General features: G+C 38.2%; 2 protein-coding genes across 3 annotated transcripts; one reads left to right on the forward strand and one right to left on the reverse strand.

Annotated features, from left to right (window-relative positions):
• The first annotated feature begins 1,926 nt into the window (after positions 1–1,926).
• On the forward strand, positions 1,927–21,091 carry gldc (glycine dehydrogenase (decarboxylating)). Its single transcript, XM_039662040.2, has 25 exons — positions 1,927–2,396; positions 2,589–2,667; positions 4,365–4,500; positions 4,782–4,946; positions 7,718–7,795; positions 7,878–8,025; positions 8,428–8,624; positions 8,724–8,820; positions 11,572–11,677; positions 12,411–12,550; positions 12,648–12,728; positions 12,818–12,915; positions 13,042–13,126; positions 13,216–13,257; positions 13,468–13,610; positions 13,908–13,983; positions 16,521–16,646; positions 17,054–17,203; positions 18,140–18,252; positions 18,334–18,475; positions 19,653–19,764; positions 19,852–19,947; positions 20,025–20,197; positions 20,360–20,440; positions 20,542–21,091. Exons 1-25 carry the CDS (start codon positions 2,121–2,123, stop codon positions 20,677–20,679), a joined length of 3,078 nt encoding a protein of 1,025 aa, XP_039517974.2. The 5' UTR covers positions 1,927–2,120; the 3' UTR covers positions 20,680–21,091.
• On the reverse strand, positions 21,054–27,218 carry coq2 (coenzyme Q2, polyprenyltransferase). Of its 2 annotated transcripts, none has more exons than XM_039662041.2 (8): positions 27,148–27,218; positions 26,376–26,788; positions 26,127–26,293; positions 24,685–24,806; positions 22,503–22,588; positions 22,267–22,400; positions 21,995–22,183; positions 21,054–21,321 (listed from the first exon to the last, which is right to left on the reverse strand). In XM_039662041.2, the coding sequence occupies exons 2-8, from the start codon at positions 26,659–26,661 to the stop codon at positions 21,160–21,162; spliced, it is 1,146 nt and encodes a 381-aa protein (XP_039517975.2). In that variant the 5' UTR covers positions 26,662–26,788; positions 27,148–27,218; the 3' UTR covers positions 21,054–21,159. The 2 variants fall into 2 exon arrangements, with proteins under 2 accessions (XP_039517975.2, XP_039517976.2); XM_039662042.2 differs by having other exon boundaries at positions 27,060–27,210.
• Between the last annotated feature and the right edge of the window lie 384 nt (positions 27,219–27,602).

Below are 27,602 nucleotides of genomic sequence, written 5' to 3' on the forward strand. Positions count from 1 at the left end.
TTTTCGAAACGGTCTTAACATTCTCTAAACTGTGAGTGCAAATGTCACAACTGTTTGCAGGAACTTCAAAACTTTATATAGCATGTCTGCAAAATGTAGTTACTCACCCAAAACATTTAATTCATGCTTCAAAACCTAGTTATTTTGTCAATAATTTGGCCAAGGCCACCAAAATCTAAAGTATTTTTGTCATTGTGTGAGCCACACTGGTCAAAATGTTTAGTTGTTTTTTTACCACAACAGTCAACCATGAAAATTAAGGGTTTATTGTAAACAAATCTCATATTTGTTGAGAAAAGTCAATATTAGGTAGAAAAAAAAGGAAAAAACAGTGTTTACAGTGTTTATTTTTGTACTTCATGTGTATACACAATACAAGTGCATTTACTGTACATGTAAAGTAACTGACAAGAGTAACAAAATTTCACTTTACATTTCATATTTGTGTATTACCACAAATACACAAACAACAAATAACATTCATGGAAAAAAAAAAAAAGAAACAAATTATTCTTGGTGGACATCTTGTCGCTCACGTTGGTCAGGCCAAAGATTTTCATCAACATCACATCTGATGTTACCATTGCCACACACCATGGAAAAAATCTCCTTGAATGCTGCACCCATCCCCTGCAATGGTCAGATTTATGACATGATCCACAAGTGTGGCTCTGATTTCATCAGAGACTCTGACTCTTCTATTTCCACCTCTTCCTCGATTATTTCTTCCTCTACCGTATTCTAACACGCCTTCCAATTGCTCTTCCATGAGCATGTTGCTGCAGTTCAGGGTTGTGAATGTCCTCCATTCTATATATATATATATAATTTATATATATATATATATATATATATATACTCCCAAAGTTGATTGGTTAAATGGTTAAATGGTTGATTCATATTAGAGGTAATTTGCAATTCGATTGCGAATGCAATTAGAGGTCATGTGCCAATTTAGCAAACACTACAAACAATGTCAATGTCAGATACATTTTAGAATAAACAGTACATTCATGTGTACTAATAATGATAATTGAATAGATCGTTTTGAATGTGATGGCTTACACAATAAAAAATGTCTGAGAAGTTCTGAAGTGTTTGACAGTATAAGTGAGAATCGGGTCATCAGTTTTGAACAACAAGCCATATGCAATTATTTGTTGTCCAAACTGCAGACAGTTGTATGTACTCTTTGCACACATGTGCCAAAGCATTTGCAATTTGCTCAAATCAATAAGAAATTCCAATCTGATGTGAAAAAGAAGCGAATTGTTCAGAGATCTGAACTTAATGTTTTGGGAAATAAAAAAAAAACATTTGAGAACTGAGCCAAAGCAATTGAGAAAAACTGTAAATTGTCATATTATTTCACAATATTACTGTTTGTCATTTTTTTTTTCATCCAATAAAGCAGCCTTGGTGAGCAGAAGAGACTTCATTTAAAAACATAAAAAAAAAACTTACTTATCTAAAACTTTTGACCGGTAGTGTATATCAGACATATTATAGACGGACGGATGCTATCAGACAGACAGACAGACAGACAGACAGACAGACAGACAGACAGACAGACAGACAGACAGACAGATAGATAGATAGATAGATAGATAGATAGATAGATAGATAGATAGATAGATAGATAGATAGATAGATAGATAGATAGATAGATAGATAGATAGATAGATAGATAGATAGATAGATAGATAGATAGATAGATAGATCCTATACAGACAGTCAGAGATAGATCGATAGATAGATTCTGTTTGCTCCACATTTTTCATAGCGTTTTATTGTGCGTTCAAAAACGCAACTACAAAGCATGTAAAAACATAGAAAGGATATCGAGCAGATACCCGCTGTATGAGTTAGCCTAATGAAGCTTTAAGCGCTTCGTATTAAACTCCCCACGGCACATTCGAAAGTTACGGCGGAACCTGAGCGAGCTGGGCTTGTCTCTGCGTCAGAGACAGTTCACTTATCGATTGGCTGCTCCTTGTGCAACGAGGAGGCGTATAAATAGACACTTTTAAGGAATTTCACAGACATTTAGTGGGGCACACGGCGTGGAGGCTGGCTGACAGATTATCGTGAACAATTTTCGTTAATCTCAAGCGAAGAACATGCAGAGCTGCGCTAAATCCTGGCGGGTTGTCATCAGCAGGTCGATGAACGCTCGCGTGCCGTATAGGAATATCAGCAGCAAAGGGGATATTTTCAAGAAACTTCGCGGTTTAACTGTAGATTTGTCTGCAAATGTGCGCTGTATGGGCACCTCACAGGTTCTGTGGTCCAGAAAGATTGAAAGAATTCTGCCGAGACACGATGATTTCTCTGAAAGGCACATTGGACCGGGTGACAAAGAGAAAAGAGAGATGCTCAATACTCTTGGACTTGAGGTAAGACCTATTTATTCGAATTAAACCGCATATTTTAAACTAATATGCATCAATGCAAGTCAATTTAAACGCTTTAAATCTGCATTTTACCCGCATCTTCAACTTTCTAATGTGCAACAATTTTCGCGGTTTGTGTTGATACAATTAATAAACAATATAGGCTAATAGTTCACATTTTGATTTTGATTTCAGTCAATCGCTCAGCTAATAGAAAACACAATTCCCGCATCCATCCGCCTGGGAAGAAGTTTGAAAATGGACGATCCCGTGTGTAAGTTGCTCTTACTCTTCTCAGCAGCGGCAAACAGAGGAAACACGTGTTGTTTGTTGTTGTTAATTCATCATATATTTGCATTGACTGTCTGTGAAGCAAACCGCGAGGTTGCATTTCATAAAATGTAAAACTATTTTGGTGGCAGATTGTAGGGCAGCGGAATTATTAATTGCATTGTCTTTCTATCAAACATATATTTTTATTTCGAAATATTTCGAATTGGGGTTTTTCTAACGGACCAGACTCCAACAAAGGAGTCTATCTGAGCGAGGAATGTAGGTTACACGCTCTTTGTGTGCCAATAGACCTTACTGGAGGGTTTTTCACCGTTAAGTCTTCCTTTGAACATATTAGGAGTTGTTTTTGCGGAGCCCGGCGAGCAGCACCAATCTCCTGACGCCCTCAGCCGATGCCAATAGGATGACAATTAGAGTGTAAAGTTCAGCGTCACACGGCCAGTTTGATCTGGTTAGCAGTAGCATTACATCACGTGTGCACCGCTCAACATATAACTTTGCATAATAATTGACAATTTAATAAGAATAACGACGTGTAACAGGATGAACTTCGAGTTGATTTAGCAGTCATAACGTCTAACAATTATTTAAAAAAATATATTTTCTATAAAAATCGACGATTTACATAGAAACAACACCTATTAAACACCGGTGTGTGAATAACACGGTTTAATTTTAATTTCTGCTGACAATACGACTATTAAAATTTAAAACCAAATTTTTATTATATTAACACACTATGCAGATGTAAAAAAAAATAATAATAAGAGCAATATTCTTACACCACTCACTAGACTGTTTCCCCCCTTCCCAAATCATTGTTATGAATGACAAAAAAGGTTTTAAAAGAAATATGGTCTAATTTATTATAGTCACTACGAGCTTTGACATATGGCAGGAGTCAGTTTTCTCCTCTGCTTGTGTGTCTTCAATGAAGCAAGCCATGCTGAAGCTGATGGGGGCTATACTGGATTCTGCTGGTTCAGCTGCACAGAGCTTGAACTGCAAATCCTGCAAATTCACTGCTCAACAAGAATAGACTGCTTTGGCACTCTAGTTTCAAATTTGTAGTTTCCATAATGTGCGTTTCTCTAGCTGTTTTTACTACTGCATTATATTCGCCCCGCTCAGTTGCTGTGTTGCTAAGCTGCAACAGAATGCCTCGGGAATTTGTGTCTCGGTATGAACCGGCTACGGTGCCCTCAAACTACAACCATTAAACTAGTTCCCAAGCCATCAGAAAATGTCCCATATGTGCCCTTTATCTACTGTTTAACTGCTAAATTATAAATTGCAAAAACTCTTAATCAGTGAGATCACATGCTCTTGTATTATTCATCAGGTCAATGTAGGTCATATGTTGCAATTGGTGTGTTGTTTTTTTAGGGGTGTGCTTAAATACCAGGTGTGTGAAGGCAGTTATTAAGTACTCCTCATTATATTAGTCATGTGAGAAGCTTCCAAAAAATATTGTGGCCACAGTCACTTGTAAAATGAGGCTTATTTCAATTTGATGCAAGAGAAACCATGAGGCTATTTTTGTTTATAGAATGAGCTTCGATCTGAAAGACGTGATCAGATTTTTTTAAGTATGTGAGCACTGTAGGGAGTTTTACACCGTTTGTTTTAACCTCCGATATCCAAATCGTTCTAATCCCTGTACTTTAAATTCCACAGGTGAGAATGAAATTCTCGACTCACTCCAAAAGATTGCATCGAGGAACAAGTTGTGGAGGTCCTATATTGGAATGGGCTATTATAACTGCTCAGTCCCACAAGTCATACAAAGAAACCTGCTTGAGAATTCAGGATGGTATGTATTGTCTTGATTTATTTCACCTTTTGGTGGAGCACAGCCAAAAGGGGACCAACAAAACAATTTTGACACATCAACCCTTTGTTTCTGTAATGAGACTTACGTTCATTAGTTTCTCATGGTCAGTACAGTTCAAGTCAAATAGGAAATTGCATTTTGATGATTCTTATTACATAAAGGAGTAGCACGCCCAGCATCAGAAGTGTCTTGTGACTCAAGTGGAAGGTCTTTGGTTAGAGCTTTAGTGAGTTTATTTTGTGTGTGTGTGTTCTCTATAGGGTCACTCAGTACACACCATACCAGCCTGAGGTCTCTCAGGGGCGTCTGGAGAGCTTGCTTAATTATCAGACAATGGTCTGTGACATCACCGGAATGGCAGTAGCCAATGCATCGTTGCTGGATGAAGGTACTGCCGCTGCAGAGGCCATGCAGCTCTGCAACAGGTTAGTCCACCAACTGCTGGAAACATCTGTAAAGAACATGATGCCATTTTAGTTTAGACTTCAATTTTAGACATTTTTGTAAAATGCAATACAATATTAATCTGTGGTTTGTTTGTTCTCTTTAACCTTTATTTAACTGACGAAGAAAATATTTTCACAGTTTTCACTGACCAACTTATAAATGATAAATATAAACACATTTTTATTTTGATGGCTGCAAAACTCTCCTAAAAAGTTGGAATAGAGGCGAGAGGAAAAAAAAAAGAATCTAGAATATCCAAGTTAAACTCTTTTGAAACAGTCCACAATAAGTAGATGAATTGTTAAAGGGGTGATGAACTGAGAAATCAAATTTTCTTTGAGCTTTTGACATCTAAGAGGTCATCATATTATAAGAATATCCTGTAAGTTTCAGAACTGAAAACGTCCGTGTTAGTCCAATAAAAGCTTTTATTTACACCAGCCTCTGAAAACGTCTCGTTTTTAAAAGTGGGAAACTATGACGTCGAAGGGGTTAAAACACCACCCCCGCAGAAGAAGATCAACACCTACTTCAACACAGCCGGTTTAGCCCCGCCCACCAATTCGCGCATTACACGCATAGCTAAGTAGCCTAACATACATGCCTATGCCTATCTCGTGATGACAAACCGGATCGATCTAACGAGCAATACAGAATATTGTGCAGCGCCTTGTTGTGGAAGAAGACAGTCGCTGCATAAGCTTCCTGTGGATTCCAATAGGACTGTATGGATAAACTTTATTTTTAATGACGTTCCAGCTGATGAGGAAAACATCGTCGTCTGTTCGCTTCATTTCACTGAGGATTGTTTTGTAAACAAGACTGGATTTCCAGACCGATTAAGAGTAAAGAACAGTGCTGTGCCGTCTATATTGGATCTGACAGGAATGGGCTCTATGCACGGCGTTATTTCCGGTGAAGGATTAAGGATGCTCGATAACTTCCGCCGATCATAGAGTCCAATGCAATACCGAGAATTTATATTTAATTTTATACTCCATGGTTATACTAATGAAACGTTAGTCACAAAAACAGATAAAACAGACACCCCTCGTTGTGTTTATGCTTCTTTTTAAAATTATATTATATAAACATAACTATATATAAAATTACATCTAAACGTATGTACATTTCGTTTCAAAGACGGGAGGACAGCAAATATTGAAGACTCTGCCATAATCCCGTTTTCTCCGGTTTTCCTCCGCTTTAATCTACACAACCGGAAATGGACGAGCATCCTTACGTCAAATGCGGAACTTATGCGTGCATATAGCCCATTGTGCAACACACGGACTCTTGGTTGAACATGCATGGGCGAATCCGGTTACCATTTTACAACATTGGACGTTTTCCCCCACGTACACCGACGGGTGAGTTAAACTCATTATAACATGCAAAACTGTTATCCACTCACAGCAGTGGGTGTTTATTTCCAAGTCTTCAGTGCGACACGCCCATAAAAACCGACCGTTTTTCAGGAAGGCTCACAACTTGGGTACAAAATAGCCTATTACTTATTCATTTTGATGTTTTTGAATCCAAAAACCAAGCGAACGTCTTAAGTTGACCTCAGACAACAATATAATAAAATTTTAAAAGCCAGTTCATGACCCCTTTAATAGGTGATGGTATCGTGATTTAGTGTAAAAGGAGCATCTCAGTCTTTGCTAGCAAAGATGGGTCACGGCGCACCACTTTTCTAAATACCATGAGAGCATTGTCAATTCAAAAATTTCAACGATGCAAGATTACAAAGAATTTAGGTATTTCACCTTCTACCTTACATAATATTGTGAAAAGGTCCAGGGTATCCAGAGAAATCTTGAACATTTAGGGCAAGGCAGGAAATCTCAGTTGAATGTGTGTGACCTTTAAGCCCTCAGATTGCATTGCATTGCATGAGAAATTGTCATGCTACTGTTGAATACAGCTACATGGGCTCGGGAGTACTTTTGGAAAACCATTGTCATTTAACAGTCTGCTTCTTCATCAAGGAATCAATGCCACTTGAATCTGTGTTGTTCAAGGAGAAAGCTATACATCAATTCTATCCAGAGATGTTCTATAGGCCCAAGCCTATCTCAGGTGGTCCAAAAGACAGTGGAAATGTTTGCTATGGTCAGATGACCCCAGATTTCAGCTTGTTTTTTGGGAAAAAAAAGATATCAAGTCCATCCAGTCTTTCATTAGCGCCATCAAGATGACTTTCCTGGGAAGCAAGACAATGCCAGGCCTCATTCTGCACATGCTAAAACGGTTTATAGACACTCTACACTGTAGAAGGGATGTGCTATCTTGAAAAGAAGACCCCGAGAACTACGGCCACGGACTGTTGAGCAGATGTCTTGTATCAGGCGAGATTGGGCAAAAGTTCCACTTGCAAAACTTTAACAATTGGTATCCTCAATTCCTAAACATTTAAAAAATGGAATCAAAAGGTGATGTGACACAGTGGTAAACATGCCTCTGTCCCAACTTTTTTTGAGTGTTGCTGCAGCCATCAAAATCTAAATTTGTTTATATTTACGACAACACACTTACCCTGGGCAGTGAAAACTGAACAAAAAAAAAAAAAAAAGAATGTACTTTTGTTCATTCTCTTTAACGTTTACTTAACAGATTCTTGATTTAAGTGCATTGTACAAAATGTACCAACTTTTCTGGCTTTGTGGTTGTATTAACAAACACCTGAAACACTCATATCCCCAAGGCTTGGAGTGAAGATTAACTCACCATGTCATTTTCATAGGCAAAACAAAAGAAGAACGTTCTACATTGACCCACGCTGCCACCCACAGACTATTGCAGTTGTGCAAACCAGAGCCAAGTAAGGAAGTTCACCAATTTATAGAATAAAACATTCTATCTCTCCATCTATCTAATCCTAATGAAATGTTTGGATGCCATAGTTACATTGGTGTGAAGACTGTTCTCAAGCTTCCTCATGAGATGGACTTCAGTGGGAAGGATGTTAGCGGTGTGCTCTTCCAGTATCCAGACACTGAGGGCAGGGTGGAAGATTTCACAGCACTTGTTGATCAGGCTCACAAGGGTGGTGTATGTAACTTTCATTTTAATCTTTGTATATATTCGGTTTTGCATGAACCATTAACCTCATTTAACCTTGAGACTCATTCCCTCACCATTCCAAACCTGTATGACTACTTTCTCCTGTGTACAACCAAAGAGGAAAAACTGAAAACTTTCTTTCCATACTACTAAATAATGTCAGTTACTGATGTCAGACCGGTCGTCGTGGCATGTTTGAATATGTTGAAGTGAGATTTTTAAATGTTTCTTCGCCTGTGTTCCATGTAGAAAAAGTCTGTTTTATTTGGAGTGACATGAGGGTGAACTATCCTGTTTCCACTACAGAATCCATTTTGATTTTTTTTGTATACAGATGCATTATAGCACATGATTCATGCATGATTCAATTGATGTTTTTTTTTTTCAAAGGCACTGGCTTGCTGTGCTACAGACTTGCTGGCGCTCTGCGTGCTGCGTCCTCCGGGTGAGTTCGGAGTTGACATCGCCTTGGGCAACTCTCAGCGCTTTGGAGTTCCTCTCTGTTATGGTGGGCCTCATGCCGCATTCTTTGCAGTCAAAGAAAATCTGGTCAGGATGATGCCTGGAAGGATGGTTGGAGTAACCAGGTGAGTCTGACCCTTTTTTTTTTTTGCAATAGTCTCAGGGCCTCAATGTAGTTTGCCTCATCAGTGTTGGTATTAATCGTCAAATGTTTCCTTTTATAGAGATGCAGCTGGTAAAGAGGTTTATCGTCTGGCTCTCCAGACCAGAGAGCAGCACATCCGCAGAGACAAAGCCACTAGCAACATCTGCACTGCCCAGGTAGAGCTTAAATAATCAGAAAATACTGTGTGTGTGTGTGTGTGTGTACTTGCACAACTATCTTTGTGAGAATCGATTGAGCTTTGGCTTGGTCCTTACTTTCTGAGACCCCTTTAAAGGCCTGTTTGACTTTTTAAAATTAATGCATTACTATATCGCATTACTCCATAAAACAGTGTTTCCCAACCCTGTTCCTGGCGGCACACCAACACTTGCGCGTATTCTTTGTCTCCCTTATCAAACACACCTGATTCGACTCATCAGCTCATCAGATGGGTTAATGAGCTGATGAGTTGAATCAGGTGTGTTTGATTAGGGAGACAAAGAATACGCGCAGTGTTGGTGTGCCGCCAGGAACAGGGTTGGGAAACACTGCCATAAAAAATGGGTTATGTTGTTTTGCTTTGCTTTTCTTTGTTCTTTAATAACAAAAACTTTCGTTCATCTTTGGAACAAATATTAAAGGGTTAGTTCACCCAAAAATGAAAATTTTGTCATTAATGACTCACCCTCATGTCGTTCCAAGCCCGTTCATCTTCAGAACACAGTTTAAGATATTTTAGATTTAGTCGGCGAGCTTTCTGTCCCTCCATTGAAAATGTATGTACCTTATACTTTCCTTGTCCATAAAGGCAATACAGACATCATCAAAGTAGTCCATGTGACATGAGTGGGTTAGTTCGAATTTTTTGAAGCATCGAAAATACTTTTTGGTCCAAACATGGCAAAAACAATGACTTTATTCAGCATTGTATTCTCTTCCGGTTCTGTTGTCATTGCTCGTTCACGATTCCAATGACGCTGCTGACGTGTTATCTTGTGCGCCCGATTAGGACGATTAGGACATCCGCGACATGCGCACTTTCAAACCATTTTTTAAAAATATTGCAATACCAAAATACAAACAATATAGAAAAGCTTGAATACAGCGTCTCCATCAGACTGTAAACGAAGCTCGGGCGCACAAGATAACACGTTAGCAGCGTCATTGGAATCGTTCATGGATAATTCACCTCAGAGATTGAAATTAAACAAATGGAAACAATAATGTTGAAACTGTGAACAAACAAGTGTATTCTTTGACGGATTGTTTTAGTAATTTATGTTTAATAATGTTTAAATGGTGTCATGTTTGTGAATTTGATTTTCTTGCGATTGCTGTGCACTTCTCGTGAGACTCCGCCCACACACTGTTCTGATTGGCTGTGGGTTTTGACCGATTGGACAGAGAAATTATTTGTTGCTGGAATCTTGTTGCATCGCGTCTGGTTAGGACACGGTGTTAAGGCCCGTACACACCGGGACGAATATCAGCGCGCGTTATTCGTCAGCGTTTTTCAACGCGTTTTTTGTGTTCACACCCAAGCGTTTTTCGCTGACGATGAGCCGAATGAACATGTAAATTAATTCCCTGACATTAGATATGGTGCTTAATGTAAAACAGAAATAATAATAGAATACTATAGGGTGATCATATTCATGTCTCAATGTTTTATTATGACAGATGAAATAAATGAAATAATGAAATAGATGAAACGAATGAAATAATAGCCTAATGTCTTCTGTATTAGAAAAATAAATATATAAATAATAATAAATTACTAAAAGAAATGCCTCCAAATGTAACAAAAAATAGCTCTCACAAACTTACAAAAACGAACTAACAAAATCTATTTATATCTTTAGTTTTCATTCTCTTTATCTTGTTTTTCTTCCTCGTCCACCTTGTTTGCCCTTCTATATTTTGCTGTAGAACCGATCTTTCCCAGCAGTTTTTTTGAAAACCAGGACATGTTCATCACTTAAAAACAGCCAGGACAGGACGTGGAAACAGGACATGTGTAACGCAAAGTTGAGATGTCGCCCAGAGATAAAAACATAGCACTAGCTGTCGGATGAACAGATGCACGAGAGACGAGAGTTGTCATATTTCCCCGCGTTTAATAAAACCACTCAAACGTCACACTCGTCCTCCTCGTGATACATGGGGATCGAGCAAGAAAAAAAAACACAAACAAACATCTGGTCACAATAGAAAAATAAAATAAAAGAAAGAATACAAAGAGTCGGCAGAGCGGTTATCTCCTCTCCTCACTTGTCAAAATCTAACTGACACTACACACACTATGCGCAGTTCTCATCTCAACTCAGATTTCTATAAAGCACAAAGTGACCGTTTTACACATGTCCCGGGAAAACAGGACTGTTGGTCACCCTATCCCTATACTATACTATTATTACAGAAATACTAATATAAATATTATCTTATAGCTCTTTATGCTCCGAGACCAGCAGCTCAACATTCATCTTGCCCATAGGTATCTTATCTCTTCTTCACCGTATGTGTGCTCGGCAAGACCGTTTTGTGTTCGCGCGCCCCCAAGTTGTGTTTTACTGTAACTTCAGAAGTACCTGACACGTGAGCAAACCCGCCAATCTCGTTGGTCGGATAGGTTTTGACGCGGCGCGTCAAACCAAAAAAACGAACCCGAGGCGTTTTTTTAATAATGGCGCTTTTACGCGTGGCGATTTTCGCGTCGGTGTGAACACTCACATTGGCGCCCATTGTTTAGTCACGAGACGTTAAACGTCGACGAATAACGCGCGCAAAATTCGTCCCGGTGTGAACAGGCCTTTAGGCTAAGGAGCTAGAGGTAGCGTTGTGTCAATGAATGTTCTCACAAAGATGGCTGTTTAAGAATTTGTGTCTATTATCTGTGAAGTTACTAACTTTTTAATTTCTTTACTCAGGCTCTTCTTGCAAACATGGCTGCCATGTATGCTTTGTATCATGGTTCTCAAGGATTGAGGCACATTGCTGAGAGAACCCACAATGCAACGTTGATTCTCGCTGAGGGCAAGTTGTTTGACTCCTGTTGACTCTTTTTACAAGAATAGCTGGGTTTCAGTCACGTGATTATGAATGACGTGCGAAATTCAGATGGAGGGCAGGGAGTGAAGAGCGCAATGGACGAGGTGGAGGAAAGTCCATATTGTACTACTTTACACGCTATTACAAGAAAAAGATATAAACAAAAAATCAAACATATGTTGGACGTGATCCTTATTTTATGAAGAGGAGCGATTTTTCTACTGAATTGAGATTTTCCAGCCATCGAGGCGGCATATCAGCAATTACCTCGTCTTACAGACATAATTTGACTTTACAAAGTTCGGAAACGTTACACGTTACACAGTCACTTAAGTTTCATTAACTCACCTTTGACGAAGTGATCACTAACTTTACACACATGGGCATTATCCCATTCGGCTCCTCACGACCGCAGACGTAGGTTTGTAAGCCGTTTTTCCAGAGTTTTTCGATCAATTTCTTGCATTTTCCCCCCTTATGAACAACAACTTTTGGTACACGATAAAAACTCCTTGTGGTTTGATCGATTCAAGTAACCATAAATGATTCAAAACACAGGCATTTTGACTTTGTTCTAGTGCTTTCTAAATACAGCAAATCACTTCCTGCCCCCCATTTGTATTTTGCGCCATGGCAACGCAGTGACGTGACGTCATATGAAAACAAGCTATTGTATAGGGATTTTTGTGATGCTGATTGTTTCTTGTTGTGATAATAGGGCTGAAAAGAGCTGGACACAAACTCCAACACGAGAACTTCTTTGACACGCTGAAGATCAACTGTGGCGTGGCTGGCAAGGACATCTTAGAAAAAGCTACGCAACGGGAAATCAACCTGCGGTTGTACAGTGATGGAGTGGTGAGACCTTTGAACATTGTTAAACCCAAATGGACAAATATTTTTTTATTTTATTATTCATTTGTTTAATGTTTTTCATTTCTTGATGTGGTTTTAGCTCGGAGTGTCTCTGGATGAAACCGTCTCTGAGAGAGACTTGGATGATCTGCTCTGGATCTTCGGGTGTGAATCGTCAGCTGTAAGTTTTTGTCTGATTCGGAAAGATTTTCAATATTGCTTTAATCTGTTTGTCTTTGTTCCCTTATGATATATTGTGTTTTTTTTTAGGAACTTATTGCTGAGAAAATGAGTGAGCGATCAAAAGGATTGCTGGCAAGCCCTTTCAAGAGAACCAGCAAGTTTCTCACCCATCCAGTGTTTAACAGGTCTGTTTGCTGGTTTCATTGCTAGCTATTGTTTTTAAGAAATCTGTTTGTGACTGAAACTTTCTACTAACTGTGTGGATGTGCTTTTTTCTGTATCATAATTACTTGTATTGCTTTCAATTTCAGCTATCACTCAGAGACCAATATTGTACGTTACATGAAGCGCCTGGAAAATAAGGATATTTCTCTCGTACATAGCATGATTCCATTGGTAAGTCAAAAATCAGAGTATCACCGTTTACACTGGGATTTATTCATTGGGAAACATCACAGTAACACAAACTCCTCTTTTGAATTCAGGGCTCATGCACAATGAAGCTGAACAGTTCCTCAGAGCTCATGGTGAGTCGCTATTGCTCTGCTGTTCTAGAATAGCCCTCCTTTTTTCTCGTTCTTTTCTCTGACATCGCCTCACTTCAACCAATCAGAGCAAACTTGATCGTAGAGACCATTTGTACCAATGGTTCTACAATCTACTTCCGATGCTTCCGATGATTTTGAGAAAATCGGCCCTGATCTTTTCATTGTTTGACCGTAAACTTTTCCCAACAGCCAATCACCTGGAGAGAATTTGCAAACATCCACCCCTTCGTGCCATTGGACCAGGCTGAAGGTTATCAGCAGCTCTTCAGACAGCTAGAGAGAGACCTTTGTGAGATTACAGGATATGATAAGATCTCCTTTCAACCAAACAGGTAAGTGTCTTGCCTGAAATTGCTGTTACGATATCAAGCAGATGATTCATTCTGATTGCAAACAGTGGTCCTGTAGGCAAATCACGTGTCAACACGACTCTCAGTTTCATTCAGGTTTCTTGTGCTGATAAGTTTGGGGGTGTGTACGCATCTCGACGTTTTGCTTGGTTGACACTTTAACAGGATCATTAGTATACTGTACTCTTGGGCAAGAGCCATTTGAAGCAATCTTTGAACTCTGTTGTGCTGAGGCAGAATGGTTACATGATGCTTGCTATTGATTTCTTTGTCCTGTAGTGGCGCGCAGGGGGAATATGCGGGCTTGGCTGCAATCAAAGCCTATCTGAATTCCAAAGGAGAATCCCATAGAACGGTGAGTATCATCCTGCAGTAAAAAGCCCTGCTCATTTAACCTTAAAGGGATAGTTCACCCAAAACTGAAAATTCTGTCAGTAATTACTCTCCCTGATGTTGTTCCAACCCCGTAAGACTTTCGTTCATCTTAAGAACACAAATTAAGATATTTTTGATTAAATCTGAGAGCTGTCTCACTCCTCCATAGGCTTCTATTGTAACCTGCTGGCCCAGAAAGTAAATTAAAACATTGTTAAAATCGTCTACAGTGGCTCTACCTTAAAGAGATACTCCACTTTTTTTGGGCAATAGGCTCATTTTACAACTCCCGCAGAGTTAAACTGTCGAGTTTTACCGTTTTCGAATCCATTCAGCCGATTTTCTGATATTTAGAAGAATATCAGTAACCAGAAAAAATATATACTATGGAAGTCAATGGGACCAGAAACTGTCTGGTTACTGATATTCTTCTAAATATCCGAAAATCGGCTGAATGGATTCGAAAACGGTAAAACTCAATTGTTTAACTCTGGGGGAGTTGTAAAATGAGCCTATTTCCAAAAAAAGTGGAGTATCCCTTTAAGTTTATCAGGCGACGAATACTTTTTGTGCAAAAACATAAATAAAAAGATTGACTTTATTGAACTATTCATCTTCTATGTGAGCCTTGGAGTCAGTTCACGTAGTGTAACAGTGCAGCGCTAAGTCAGAACGCAGGCTCGCTATTGGCCAGCATCACACTCATGACCAGCGTCGGCCAATAGAGAGCCTACGTTCTGACATAGCTGAAGTTACACAACATGAACTTGCGTTATAATCAAAAATATCTTAATTTGTGTTCTGAAGATAAACGAAAGTCTTACAGGGGTTGGAACAATATGAGGGTGAGTAATTACTGACAGAATTTTCATTTCGGGGTGAACTAACCTAAGCCTCATGTTTGAACTCAGAGCCTTTTTAAAAATTGGGGAAAATTGCTGAAAAAGTGGAAAGTTGTTTTGACAAGTTGGGACTGGAAAGAAGATCAGCGATCAGAGCGTTTAGTCAAGTCATTGTAGTGTTTTGTAACCTGGCCTTTGTTTTTTATCATCTCCCTAATAAGCAGATCTTAGATAGCGGATGCAGCTCTTAAACCAGCCAAGGTTCAAACTGCCACGGTTGAGTAAATAGCCATAGAAAACAACCTCCCCATTACGGGATTCTATTTCAGTGCAAGGTTCCATATTTGGTGATTTTCAAGATTTGCAGTCCTTGGACAATGAGTTTGTTTATGATGACCTGCTGCAAATTGCATAACGTTAAGTGTTTGGTCCACTGTGCCCTTAGTTCAGAAAGCCCTTAGCCATACAGCCTGTGACATTTTGACAATTAATGATTAAGTGCAAGACTTGATTAAAATTGAATACAACCACATTAGAATTGTTATTTTACTCATCCTCTTGTTAATCCAAATGCCTGTGGAACATAAAAAGAGGCATAAACGAAAGTAGACCTTTGCTCCATTAAAGGGTTAGTTCACCCAAAAATGAAAATTATGTCAGCATTTACTCTCCCTCATGTTGTTCCAACCCCGTAAGACCTTCGTTCATCTTCAGAACACAAATTAAGATATTTTTGATGAAATCTGAGAGCTGTCTCACTCTTCCATATTAGTCCATAGGCTTCTTGTGGGATTGAAACTTGCCGGCCTCAAAGTTATTAAAGACATTGTTACAATAGTCCAAGTGACTATAGTGGCTCAATCTTAAGTTTATCAAGCGATGAGAACACTTTTTGTGCGCAAAAACAACAAAAATAACGACTTTATTTCAACTATTCATTTACTTCTCTCTCTGCCTCGAGTCAGGTTACTAGTTTAACAGCGTATGATCTGTTGTTGTACGTCACACGCATCACACACATGACCAGCATTGGCCAATAGTGAGCCTACGTGTGACGTAGCTCTACGCTATCACACTACGTTAACTGACTACAGGCCCATAGAGAAGGAAGTGAATAGTTGAAATAAAGTCGTTATTTTTGTTTGTTTTTGCGCACAAAAAGTATTCTCGTCGCTTGATAAAGTTAAGATTGAGCCACTGAAGTCACTTGGACTATTTTAACGATGTCTTTAATAACTTTTCGTGGCCGGCAAGTTTCAATCCCTCAAGAAGCCTATGGACTAGTATGGAGGAGTGATCCAGCTCTCAGATTTCATCAAAAATATCTTAATTTGTGTTCTGAAGATGAACGAAGGTCTTACGGGGTTGGAACAACATGAGGGTGAGTAAATACTGACAGAATTTTCATTTTTGGGTGAACTAACCCTTTAAATTAGTCCCTTTGGCTTCATGCAAGGTACAGACTGAAATTTGTTTTTGACGAGTAATTTGCAGAATATGTATCTCACTCAAAGAAAAATGATCACATATTGTCATCTTTCTTAGTGTTGCAAATCTATTTAACAGAAAGTTTATCAATAAGAGCAAAAAATAGGTTCTGCGTAACCTAAAGTAAGTTTTCTTGTTTGTTTTGTCCATTAATCTCAGATATTAAATCTGTTATGGATTTCTTCAGGTCTGTCTGATTCCCAAATCAGCTCATGGAACGAATCCTGCCAGTGCACAGATGGCGGGCATGAAAGTTCAGGTTGTGGAAGTGGACAAAGATGGCAACATTGATGTGTCTCACCTTAAAGCCATGGTATGTACAATGATTTAAAGAGTTAAATATTACATCACTTATCAACAGAGGAAGCCTTTGCCTTCTGTTCGAGGGCTATTTCCACCGATATACTGATATGCCTGATAACATTATCACGTCAGTGTTAAAGGTGTAAAAGTGTGTAATGTCTGCCCCACTAGCGGCACCAAACAAAAATGCAAATTGCAAAAATGACTAGATTAAAACCAGTTTCCTGAATGCACCTTGGTAAAGCAAACAAATAGACCCAACTCGCACATTGTTGCTGTGTCATGATGCTCAAATGTTTTGAAAGCTCAGTGTTTATACTTTTTGGTGGGAATCAAACCATGAATGGCTTGGTTTTGTCTGGGGTAGGGAAAATGACACTTTGTCTTTTAAGACTCGCTTTACCATGTTTTTGATAGGTGGACAAACATAAGGCCAACTTGGCCGCCATAATGATCACCTACCCCTCCACTAACGGTGTGTTTGAGGAGAACGTCCGTGAAGTGTGTGAGCTCATTCATCAGAACGGTGGACAGGTGTACCTGGATGGTGCCAACATGAACGCACAGGTAAGATGAAGATGTAACCGTAAGGCTTTACAGTACTGTGGTAATTAGAGCTGCACGATTAATCGTTAAAATATCACAATCTCGGTCTTGCTCCTAAATGACAACAATTCGGCTATGTCTACTAAACCTATAGATGAAATCACACCGGAACATTTAAATCTGGGTTTGCACTGCTGCCGAGTCGGAGAAAGCGGTTGTATTAGTATAAAACCATACAAAGGTCTTTTCAACCACACAGTATCATTATTTGTTACAAATATTCAAATTATCACAGAAGTACTAGGATAAAAGTTTTTTCACATAAACACGGACGTTTACGGTAGCGATTAAAATGGAGCACATCACCTTTTGAAAGTAACTTGGCGCATTACATCAGTAGGTGGTGACAAGTGACTTTTAAAAAATGTATTTCTCAGTGCATAATTTTTTCAAGAGATTTTTTTTCAAAAATGAATCGATTCATCCAGTAATGAAACCAGTGAAGTATTTGACTGATTCAATAAATCAAACAGATATTAAAAAAATAATAAATAAATAAAGCATTTTTAAATAGACAGCAGCAATTAACATTTTGTCAGAACCTCTAGTAAATTGCATGTTATTATGTTTAGTTGTTTACTCAGATTGGTGGTCTATATAAAAAATCCAGTTTCTCATGCAGCTCTAATAGTAATCATTAACATTACTTGGGCAATGGTTAACATGAACTAAAAATTATCAATGCTTTTATTACTCTCTTGGTTAATCTTAACTTCTCGTTTTTTTACATTAACATTTGTATTTGCATTGAGTAAACGGTGCACCGTGATTCTGAATTAATATTAAGCTGTAAACATTTTAGAAGCTTGTGTTTCAATAAGAGGGATTTTCGCTGTTTTACATTAAATGTGCGTTTTCTTTTTGGAGTTTTCATGTTCTTGTTTCCATTTGATTCAGGTTGGATTATGTCGACCAGGAGACTATGGCTCAGATGTGTCTCATTTGAATCTCCACAAAACCTTCTGCATTCCTCATGGTGGTGGCGGCCCTGGGATGGGACCAATCGGAGTGTAAGTGTTTTGAAGTGAACAGACCTTCCCTATGGCACCTGTACCTGAAATGTTGATCTGTTGACTTCTGTTTGCCTCCAGAAAACAGCATCTTGCCCCCTTCCTGCCCAATCATCCAGTGGTGAACATTCAGTTCACGAATGCAGGAAGTTCTCTGGGCACCATCAGCGCCGCTCCCTGGGGCTCCAGCGCTATCCTGCCCATCTCATGGGCTTACATTAAGGTCAACACTCCCTCTGCACTTCCTGTCTTACCTTGTGAATATTAGTGATGTACTGATATCAATATTGACCAAAACAGACTAATTATCGGTTACATTTAGTAAGGTTTCAGTTAACATGAACTAAGAATGAACAATACTTAAAGGGGAACTCCGGCGCAAAATGAACCTTTGGTCTAATTACACATTGGTACATAGTCAATCGTTCCCTGAGATTCTCGAGCATTCGAACAACGAACGCACTTGGCTCGGTGTTCGTGGTTCGACTGCTCGAGACTGTTTTCCAAAGATGGCTCCTTCCTGTTTTCACTAAGTGGACTGTCTTTCAAAAATAGCTTCTTATTAAACGGTCTGTACACTTACAACGTTCTCAATGCTTCGGTTTGCATGTAGGGACCCTGATTATGTTACTGTGTTAGTGTTGGGCTGTTTTGAGCCTTGTTAGTGGTATTAATTAGTGATTTTTATTTTCCATTACCCTATATACTAGCGTTATAAGCTAAACAGTTTTTTAGAGTTAAAACTCTTTACATTTGATAATCATAAAAACAAAACTCAGGGAACGGTTGACTATGTACCAATGTGTAATTAGACCAAAGGTTCATTTTGCGCCGGAGTTCTCATTTAAACATTTATCAATCTAAATTAATGTTAATTTCAACATTTACTAATACATTATTAAAATCAAAAGTTGTATTTTTTAACATTTATTTAAAGCACTGAACCTATCAAACAATGAACAGTATTTTTATTAACTAAAATTAACGAGGATTATTAAATACTGTAGTTTATGCATTTAATTAACAAACTAACAATGAACAAAATGTAACAAATGAAACCTTATTGCAAAGTATTAACTACATTTCTATACTATTTGCCTAAATGTATAAAAATAAAACGCTCAAACATTCATGTTAAATCCTACATGTGTATTTGGGCATCACAACGTCATATGGTACAACATTTACTTTAATATTTGCTAGAGATTGCATTGTGATTCAATTACTAGTGATTTTAAATGATGGTAAAGGTACTCTAAATATAAAATAGAGGACATGAGCTGCACAATATCAAGTTAATACAAGTAAATAAATAAACTAATATTGGCTGATATAGTACCAATATATCATGTATCCCTGATTTATTAATCTAATATTTGATTGATTATTCCATTCAACAGATGATGGGTTCAAAGGGTCTTGGACACGCTACAGAGGTGGCCATCCTTAATGCCAATTACATGGCTAAAAGACTGGAAAACAACTACAAAATTCTTTTCAGGGGCACTAAAGGTTGGCGTTACTGATTGAAACATTGTTTTTTCTGATCTTAAAAAAAAAAAAGTAAAGTACCTCACAAACATTTCTGATTATTTGCAGGATTCGTTGCTCATGAATTTATTTTGGATGTGCGGCCTTTTAAAAAAACTGCAAACATCGAGGCAGTTGACGTAGCAAAAAGACTCCAAGATTATGGTAAATAGAATTAAACATTTAAAGCAGGTTGTTTTATGGAGGACCATTTCCTGATTCTCCACAACCTTTTATGACAGGTTTTCATGCACCGACCATGTCATGGCCTGTGGCTGGAACTCTAATGATCGAACCCACGGAGTCTGAGGATAAGGGCGAGCTCGATCGCTTCTGTGACTCGCTGCTGGCTATCCGACAGGAAATCGCAGACATCGAAGAGGGCCGGATGGACTCGAGGGTTAATCCTCTCAAGGTGAGGGTCAACTTAATGGAGCTTTGGACTATATGTATCCCTCTTGCCAACTTAAATTAGACATATTTATGTACAGAAGAATTAATAAAGCGCTTTATTAAAAACATGAGCTTATTGCCTTGCCCGATATAAATTTCATTTTGTTGTACGTGTCGTCCAAAGATGGCTCCTCACTCATTGGCCACTATTACCTCGACCACATGGGACAGACCGTATTCCCGAGAGGATGCTGCTTTCCCCATGGTGTGTACCTTAAATCAATGTAAAATGCAGACTCCTCGCACGAAACAAATGCGTTCTTATTAATTCAGTTTCAAAATGTATCTTTAACCCTGTTATTTCAGCCTTTTGTGAGACCCGAGACCAAATTCTGGCCCACAATCTCAAGGATCGATGACATCTACGGAGACCAACATCTCGTCTGCACCTGTCCACCCATGGACGCCTACGAGTCTCCATATGAAGAAAGAGCTTCCTCGTGACCTCATTACTCAGTGACGCGCTTCTTCATCCAAATGAACCATTCCCATCAAATATGATCATACATTCTTACCTGTGATTTACAGTCTCTTTCGGTACGTTCACGGTGCCTCAGATTTTCTTTTGCATACAATGCTGCACAAATAGCTGGCCTCTTCTCCTGTTACTCTACTAAAACAATCCAAATCTGATTCAGATACAGTAATCGACCTGAATAGGGGGTCATTTTTGTTGTTGTTTTTTATATTTTTATTCACCGTGTAAAAATATTTGGGTGTTTTTGGTTTTATGTAGGTATAACTTTCTGGCACTGTTCTCGATGTTAAAATTAATTTTATAGATGTAATGTATGTTTTCTAATTATTTAATAAATAGAACCAGTTTGTAGCAATTTAATAAATATTTTAAAAGAAACACTGGTTTACATTGTCTCGTAAATCAATGGTATTATTACAAGTCGCACAACCAACAGAACAGACTCTCTAATTTGAAATGGAGTTAAGCTGCGTCTCATACTGATCATCGTTTCTCTTTTTCCATAAATTTCCAGTCACTATTCCAAAGAATAAAAGCAGTCCGAGATTTCGGTTTGAAGCAAATTTTTTCCAGCAGTCCTCAGGTCTGTTGATGTCCACAGTGTAAATCTATGGAACACACACACATAATATTGTCAATGCAAAACTTCTTTTATTTGAGAGAGTTCCTCAGAAAATATTGATATGCAGGTAATAAGATAAATTAATCTAAACTAATTTTAATCCCAAATGTTTTTTTGTTTTTTTTTGCATTACTGCTCCACTACAGTGAATTGCAGTGGTTGAGAAAAAGAGGGGGGGAAATCACAAACTTTTGAAATGGCTTATTATTATGGTAAAATATTATAATAAATTTAAATATACTGTATATTTACATAAATTAGGGCTTCCATAAATATTAAAACCTTCATTTTGACCATTTTGAGAAAACGCGAGACAAACCATTTTAACTATTTAACCATTTTTTTTGCATCATTATCCTGTAAATATTGTAAAAGTTCAATAAACAGAAGCAACAAAAATATTTATTAATATAATTCGAAGCATACGCATTTTGTTTACAGCTTACTATCATGTGACTGACCACATGAGCAGCACATTCCTGGGTTCGTTGGGTCACAGAACTCGCTCCTCCACCATGAACAACTTATCCAAATCCATTCATTTTATAGTTGAGGTGCCATGAAAATGTATTTTATTTACAGACCTCCACATGGCCATCCAAATACGGCTAAAGGCTTAAATATTATCACTATTATCAATTACAGTTTTTCTTGCTCACCTGATGTGCGAGATGAATAGCCACTGCAGACACCGCACAATAGTAGGGCAAAGTCTGGTCCGCATTAACTCCTGCTAGAACCAGCCCTGACAACATCGCCCCAGTAAAGCCACTCAGCCACAGTTTGGTGTTCTCCTGGAACCTCAGAGCTGTAGACTTCACACCCACTTTTAAATCATCCTCTTTGTCCTAGTCATGAGGGGGAGATGAATCAGAAAAATGTACACTACACTCATTCATGTCAGGGTGTGTTGACTAATCGGACACCGTACCTGATGGGCATAGATTGTGTCATAAATCAATGTCCACATGACACCAGACACATAGAGAGGCAAACACACAGACCAGTCACATGATCCCTTCACAGCAGACCAACCCAGAAGAGCACCCCAGTTAAACGTGAGACCTACAGGTGGACAAATCATGTCTAAGTACTTTCACTTTTACATTCTTTTAGAGTAATATGAAAGGGTGGGGTTTGAGAAAGATTAAATAAACGGTAACACACCTAAAACAAACTGCGGCCAGTATGTGATTCTCTTCATGAGAGGGTATGTGACCACCAGCGACAAAGAAGCAGCTCCAAGAGCTATGCTAGAGAGATGGGAAGTCACAGTTTATCAGAAATGAAAACCTGCATGAAACAAATATTGTAATCATCCTTTCTTCCCATTTTAATGTATATTTTAAAGACAGAAAAAAATGCAGTTGATTTTATCCATAGGAAATTCTTTGGAATGTTGCTGTTTGCTAATAGAACACAAGTTTGTTCCAGAAGTAAAAACTCCATTCGTTTTCTCCACAGGAAAATTGATTTTAACAACAATTTATAAACCTTTAAAGACAGACAAACAGTGAGCTACACAGTTGTAAGGGTTGGGGTGGATATTCTTGAACCCACTGCCGTTTCAATGTATATCCTTTAAATGGTTGGTAATCAAGTTATTAATATTTATCCTTCTAAATTACATAGTCAATCTTATATTAAAGCATTTACTTTACTTTTCAACTTCAAACACTAGAGAATAATGACAAATATTGTCTCGACCTTTTACTAGAGAAAGTATACCTTTTTAGGCTTTCGGACAATTCCTCGTCAAAGCTAGCGCTCAACTAACTCAGACCTTGAAAAAGCTGTGTATATCTGTGTGTGTGTGTTTGTACCCCTTTGTAACGGAGCAACTGACATGCAGGGCCAGGGGAGATGAAATTACCATCTGACAAACAAACTGGAGCCTAGAAACTCAGATTGGTGACCTCAGTGGGTCACTTTGTGCCTAAACCAGGAATTGGACTGACATCCTGATTATAAATGGAGATAGGCTTCTGGGGGCGAATTACAGAAACTTTCTATCTTAAGTCTTAAAGGGATACTCCACAATAACTATGTTATTCCCTTAACTAAGACGAGTTGATACATACCTCTGTCGCCAATAGCTCTGGCGCGCAAGACACTTTGATAGCAATTAACTAGCCCTGTTCATTCAATATGGGCCAAGCAGAGAAGCGACCAAACACCTCCACGTTTTCCCTATTTAAATACAGTTACACTAGCAGCGTCACTCGACCTGGGACGGTGACACAAAATAAAACAGTTATCCATTTTACACGCTTAGAAAAGCACAACGTTTTATTTTGTGTCACCGTCCCAGGTTGAGTTACTCTACTCGTGTAACTGTATTTAAATAGGGAAAACGTGGAGGTGTTTGGTCGCTTCTCTGCTTGGCCCATATTGAATGAACTGGGCTAGTTAAGTGCGATCGAAGTGTCTTGCGCGCCAGAGCGATCGAGTGCACGCACTGAGATGACAGAGGTATGCATCAAATCGTCTTAGTTAAGTGAATAACCTAGTTTAATATGAAAAAAAAAACGGTGGAGTATCCCTTTAAGTTTAGATCTGACAAGTTAATTCAGGATTTTTCACAAATTTGTATTACAGAAGCATATCTTATGTTGATTTAGGATTTCTCATCCTAAATCTTACAAAATCTCATCTTATCTGTAGTTAGGAAATCTTAAACCCCTCCAGCGAGTTCTGTAATCAACTCTCAGGTCTGTTACCAAGCAACCAACTACATGCAAATAGCTTCTGTGAAGTAAAACGGAAAAACTCAGATAAATAACTGAAATTAAAATGGAGAAACAAAATAAGTGGTGCTTTTCATTGAGTCAAGCTTGGTAGAAAAGGCAAAGCCTAATCCTTTTATTTCATATGAGTCTGTAATTATTTGTCAGAGTTTTGTTGTCAAAGTGATGTACATCTCTTGGGTGTTCACAAAGTCGTTCCACCATCAAACTGTTCTTCATCTTGTATCATTAAAAAATGCGACGTCATTCTCAGACAGGGCTATTATGTTATTTTATAGTTGGCTTTTAAGTTATTTTGCCACCACTGGGGTTGTCCTAAAGTTAAGACAATTTTTAGGATTTTTTGTGGTTATCTGTGCCTTAACCAATCAGAATCATTCAACCAGACGCGATAATGTGTAGAGTATAACTGCTGTTGTTTTGACAATGTACTGTACGGCAGAGCGGCCTACGAGCTTCTTGCTATTAGTATAATATCAACTTGAAAGTAAAAATTCTGCCCCAGTCCCAGTTGTTATCAAAAAATACATACAAATATTGTATGTATATATTTTAAAAGACTATATATTGTATATATTTTAAAAGACTAAAATATGAAATACCTGTAGTAATTGAGGCATAGCAGGACCCCCAGTGCTAAACTCAGCTGGCCTCCGAGGAAAACCAGAGCCTGAAACCGCGTGATCTCCCCTGATGCAATGGGCCGAGTGGCTGTCCTTGACACCTACCAGAAACAAGACAGACCCCAACATCAGATCACAACATCTGCCAAGATCAAATCCACATTTGATATTATTAAAAAAATGCCTCAGTATTTTTTATGTCCATGCAATGAAAGTCGATTATCACCAAAACTGGTAAGGTAACCAACATTCTTTAAAACATCTTATCTTATGTACCACAGAAAAATGTCATAAAGGTTTGGAAGGGTAAGTGATAAGAGAACATTCTTTTTTGATGAACTAAGTCTGACACTGACACTGTTTATGGCACGCTGACACAGGTAAGATTAGGAGATAGGTTAGGTAAGAACGCTGAACAGCAGATGATAATGCTGAAATTTATGGAAGCTTTTTTCCACCACTGAATAAAAAATAATAAAAGCAATTTGCGACTTTTAATCTTACAATTCTGACTTTTTTTCTCGGAATTGTGAGCTATAAAATCGTAATTGCGAGTTTTAAAGTCTGAATTGCGAGATATAAACTTGCAATAATAAACGTCAATAATAAATGTCAGAGTTGCGAAATGTAAAATAGTTAGAATAGTGAGAAAAAAATGACGCCATTACATTTTGTTTTTTATTCTGTGGCGGAAGCAATCTTCTACAGTATAGAAATGTGCAACACTGGTGGAACAGAAATCCACAAAAACAATAGATTAATTTTTGGGACTAAGGGAAGAATGTTAAGTATCTTAAAGTCACCATAAAATCACTTTTTTGTGGAATATTGCAGTAATTATTATGAATAGTTTATTATTATGAATAATTATTATGAATAGTCTCTGATGACGCATTTACTGGCACAAGGGCAGGACAACCTGTCTCACATGAGATGACAGCAAAAAAGCAAACCACAGTGATCCAAAGATCCAATTAATTCCCAGTGGGAAAAAATCAAGTCCAGCCCTACATTTTTTCTTGTTCGAGAAGCTGTTTCATGCGGATATATGTCAAAATAGGGAAGAAAAGTCAATCGCAACTTCCATTTCATCAAATCAAACAACTCAAGGTCTAACTTAGGACCAAGAAGCAGAACCGGAGCACAGAACGTTTTAAATTATTATATTAATAAAAAAATGACTAACGTTTTGACGCATGACGAAGAGGACACATGGGCGTCGAAACGTTAGTCATTTTTATTAATAAAATAATTTAAAACGTTCTGTGCTCCGGTTCTGCTCCTTGGTCCTAAGTTAGACCTTGGGTTGTTTGATTTGCTTCCTGTGTCCTGTTCAGTGAGCACAAACTAGGCTGAAGCGCAAGTGATCCCTTTCTAACTAACTTCCATTTCAAGTTGATTTTAAATTCATGTGCTCATACCTTCCTGTCAAAGTCTTTATCCCACATGTCATTGATAGTGCATCCAGCTCCTCTCATAAGCAAAGCTCCGACACCAAACAGCACAAGCATGCGCAGATCAGGAAGGCATCCCGGATCTGCCGCCAGCCCAATACTCCACGTACAAGGCAGATACAGTAGCCATGTTCCTACAAGAACACTTCATTAATATTACAATGAAACAGATAATGTTTGAGCTTCCTAGATAATGTGTCTTTGATATGAGCTCACCTATGGGTTTGTCCAGTCTCATTAATCTGAGGTACGGCTGAACAGATGCTGGAGCTGCATTGACAATCCCAGCAGGAGTGAGGCTGAAAAACTTTCTTCCGTAGCTGTGACCTGCCAGTGAAGGAGACCATATTCTCTGTTTGTGATCATCACTTGTGTTAAAGCAGGATGTGGTTATGTTTTCATGGTGTCTTCTGAGGCTTGAAAAACGGGCAAAACAGATCTGTGGTAGATTCCTCCTCACTGCATGTGGCTTAAGCAGTGTTAGTAGTCTGGTGCACATCATTTTGTCTGTTGAGCTGTCATGACCAACTTTTAGTGAGAAATGTCACGGCTGTAAAGAAGTGAGGTGCTTTATTCATTGTATACTTGCTTTCATGTGTAAATGAGGGACCTCTTCGGGAACAATGCACCTGACAATAAACAGCAGAGAACACAATACACCGTATTCAGTACAGATTACTGACGAGTCATGAAAATGCAAAGTTGAGTGAAAATAAGGCATTTTCTTGTAAAAAAAAAAAAAAAAAAAAATGTGTGCCACTATTCTGTAAGTGTAATCAAACTGAATATAATTTTAAGATTTTAAATACTGCGCTCCTTCTGTTACACTCTTCCCACTGAAATGTCCCCGATTGATCAAACAAAGGTGTTACAAAGAACAGCAAACATAATATGTCATACCGCTGGGAAAATGATAGATCATGTAAAGGATGTTTCCCCGTTGAAACGTTTTTAAATCATTAATTTCTATTGGACATATATGACTTACAACGCTATGTGACAGCTGAACAAATTTTGAAGTCCTTTACATTATGGTGTGCGCCAATGTGGTGTTCCTCCTGAAACATTTGTTTAATGTATAGTTCCGCCTGCTTGGTGATTTATTTATTTTTTTCAGGTGTACTTTTTGTCTTTCATGTTATTATTCAGTATTTGTGAGCGACAATTTAAGATGACATTTAAAGAAATATCATAGCCAATATGCTGTTAAACATTTGAAAACATATCATAAAATATGATTTAATAAAAAGGCAGGCTACTTTAACCAAACAAGTATGACGCTGTTCATAATGATTGTGTCTTTGCTATGCAAGCACTAGCAAGCTCAAGCTACATAAATTGGTTACAGGCAAACCAATAAAAATTAACAAAAATACTCATTTATGTAGAGACAAAAATGCTTGTGTGGTGAACTCCTCGTTTTTAACTGTTATTTAACATTGT

Source organism: Pimephales promelas, chromosome 4, assembly GCF_988280905.1.
Source record: "Pimephales promelas chromosome 4, fPimPro1.hap1.1, whole genome shotgun sequence".
Lineage (NCBI taxonomy): Eukaryota > Metazoa > Chordata > Actinopteri > Cypriniformes > Leuciscidae > Pimephales > Pimephales promelas.

What these genes read in the sequence shown, in the direction of transcription:
- coq2 (XM_039662041.2), bottom strand. Translation starts at nt 26,661, where the DNA reads ATGATGTGCACCAGACTACTAACACTGCTTAAGCCACATGCAGTGAGG. An exon ending in ATAAAGACTTTGACAGGAAG is followed by an intron (nt 24,807 to 26,126) that starts GTATGAGCACAT and finishes TGTTTCTGGTAG; the next exon opens with GTGTCAAGGACAGCCACTCG. An exon ending in CTATTCATCTCGCACATCAG is followed by an intron (nt 21,322 to 21,994) that starts GTGAGCAAGAAA and finishes TGTGTTCCATAG; the next exon opens with ATTTACACTGTGGACATCAA.
- gldc (XM_039662040.2), top strand. Translation starts at nt 2,121, where the DNA reads ATGCAGAGCTGCGCTAAATCCTGGCGGGTTGTCATCAGCAGGTCGATG. An exon ending in TCGGGTGTGAATCGTCAGCT is followed by an intron (nt 12,729 to 12,817) that starts GTAAGTTTTTGT and finishes GTTTTTTTTTAG; the next exon opens with GAACTTATTGCTGAGAAAAT. An exon ending in GGGATGGGACCAATCGGAGT is followed by an intron (nt 18,253 to 18,333) that starts GTAAGTGTTTTG and finishes GTTTGCCTCCAG; the next exon opens with AAAACAGCATCTTGCCCCCT.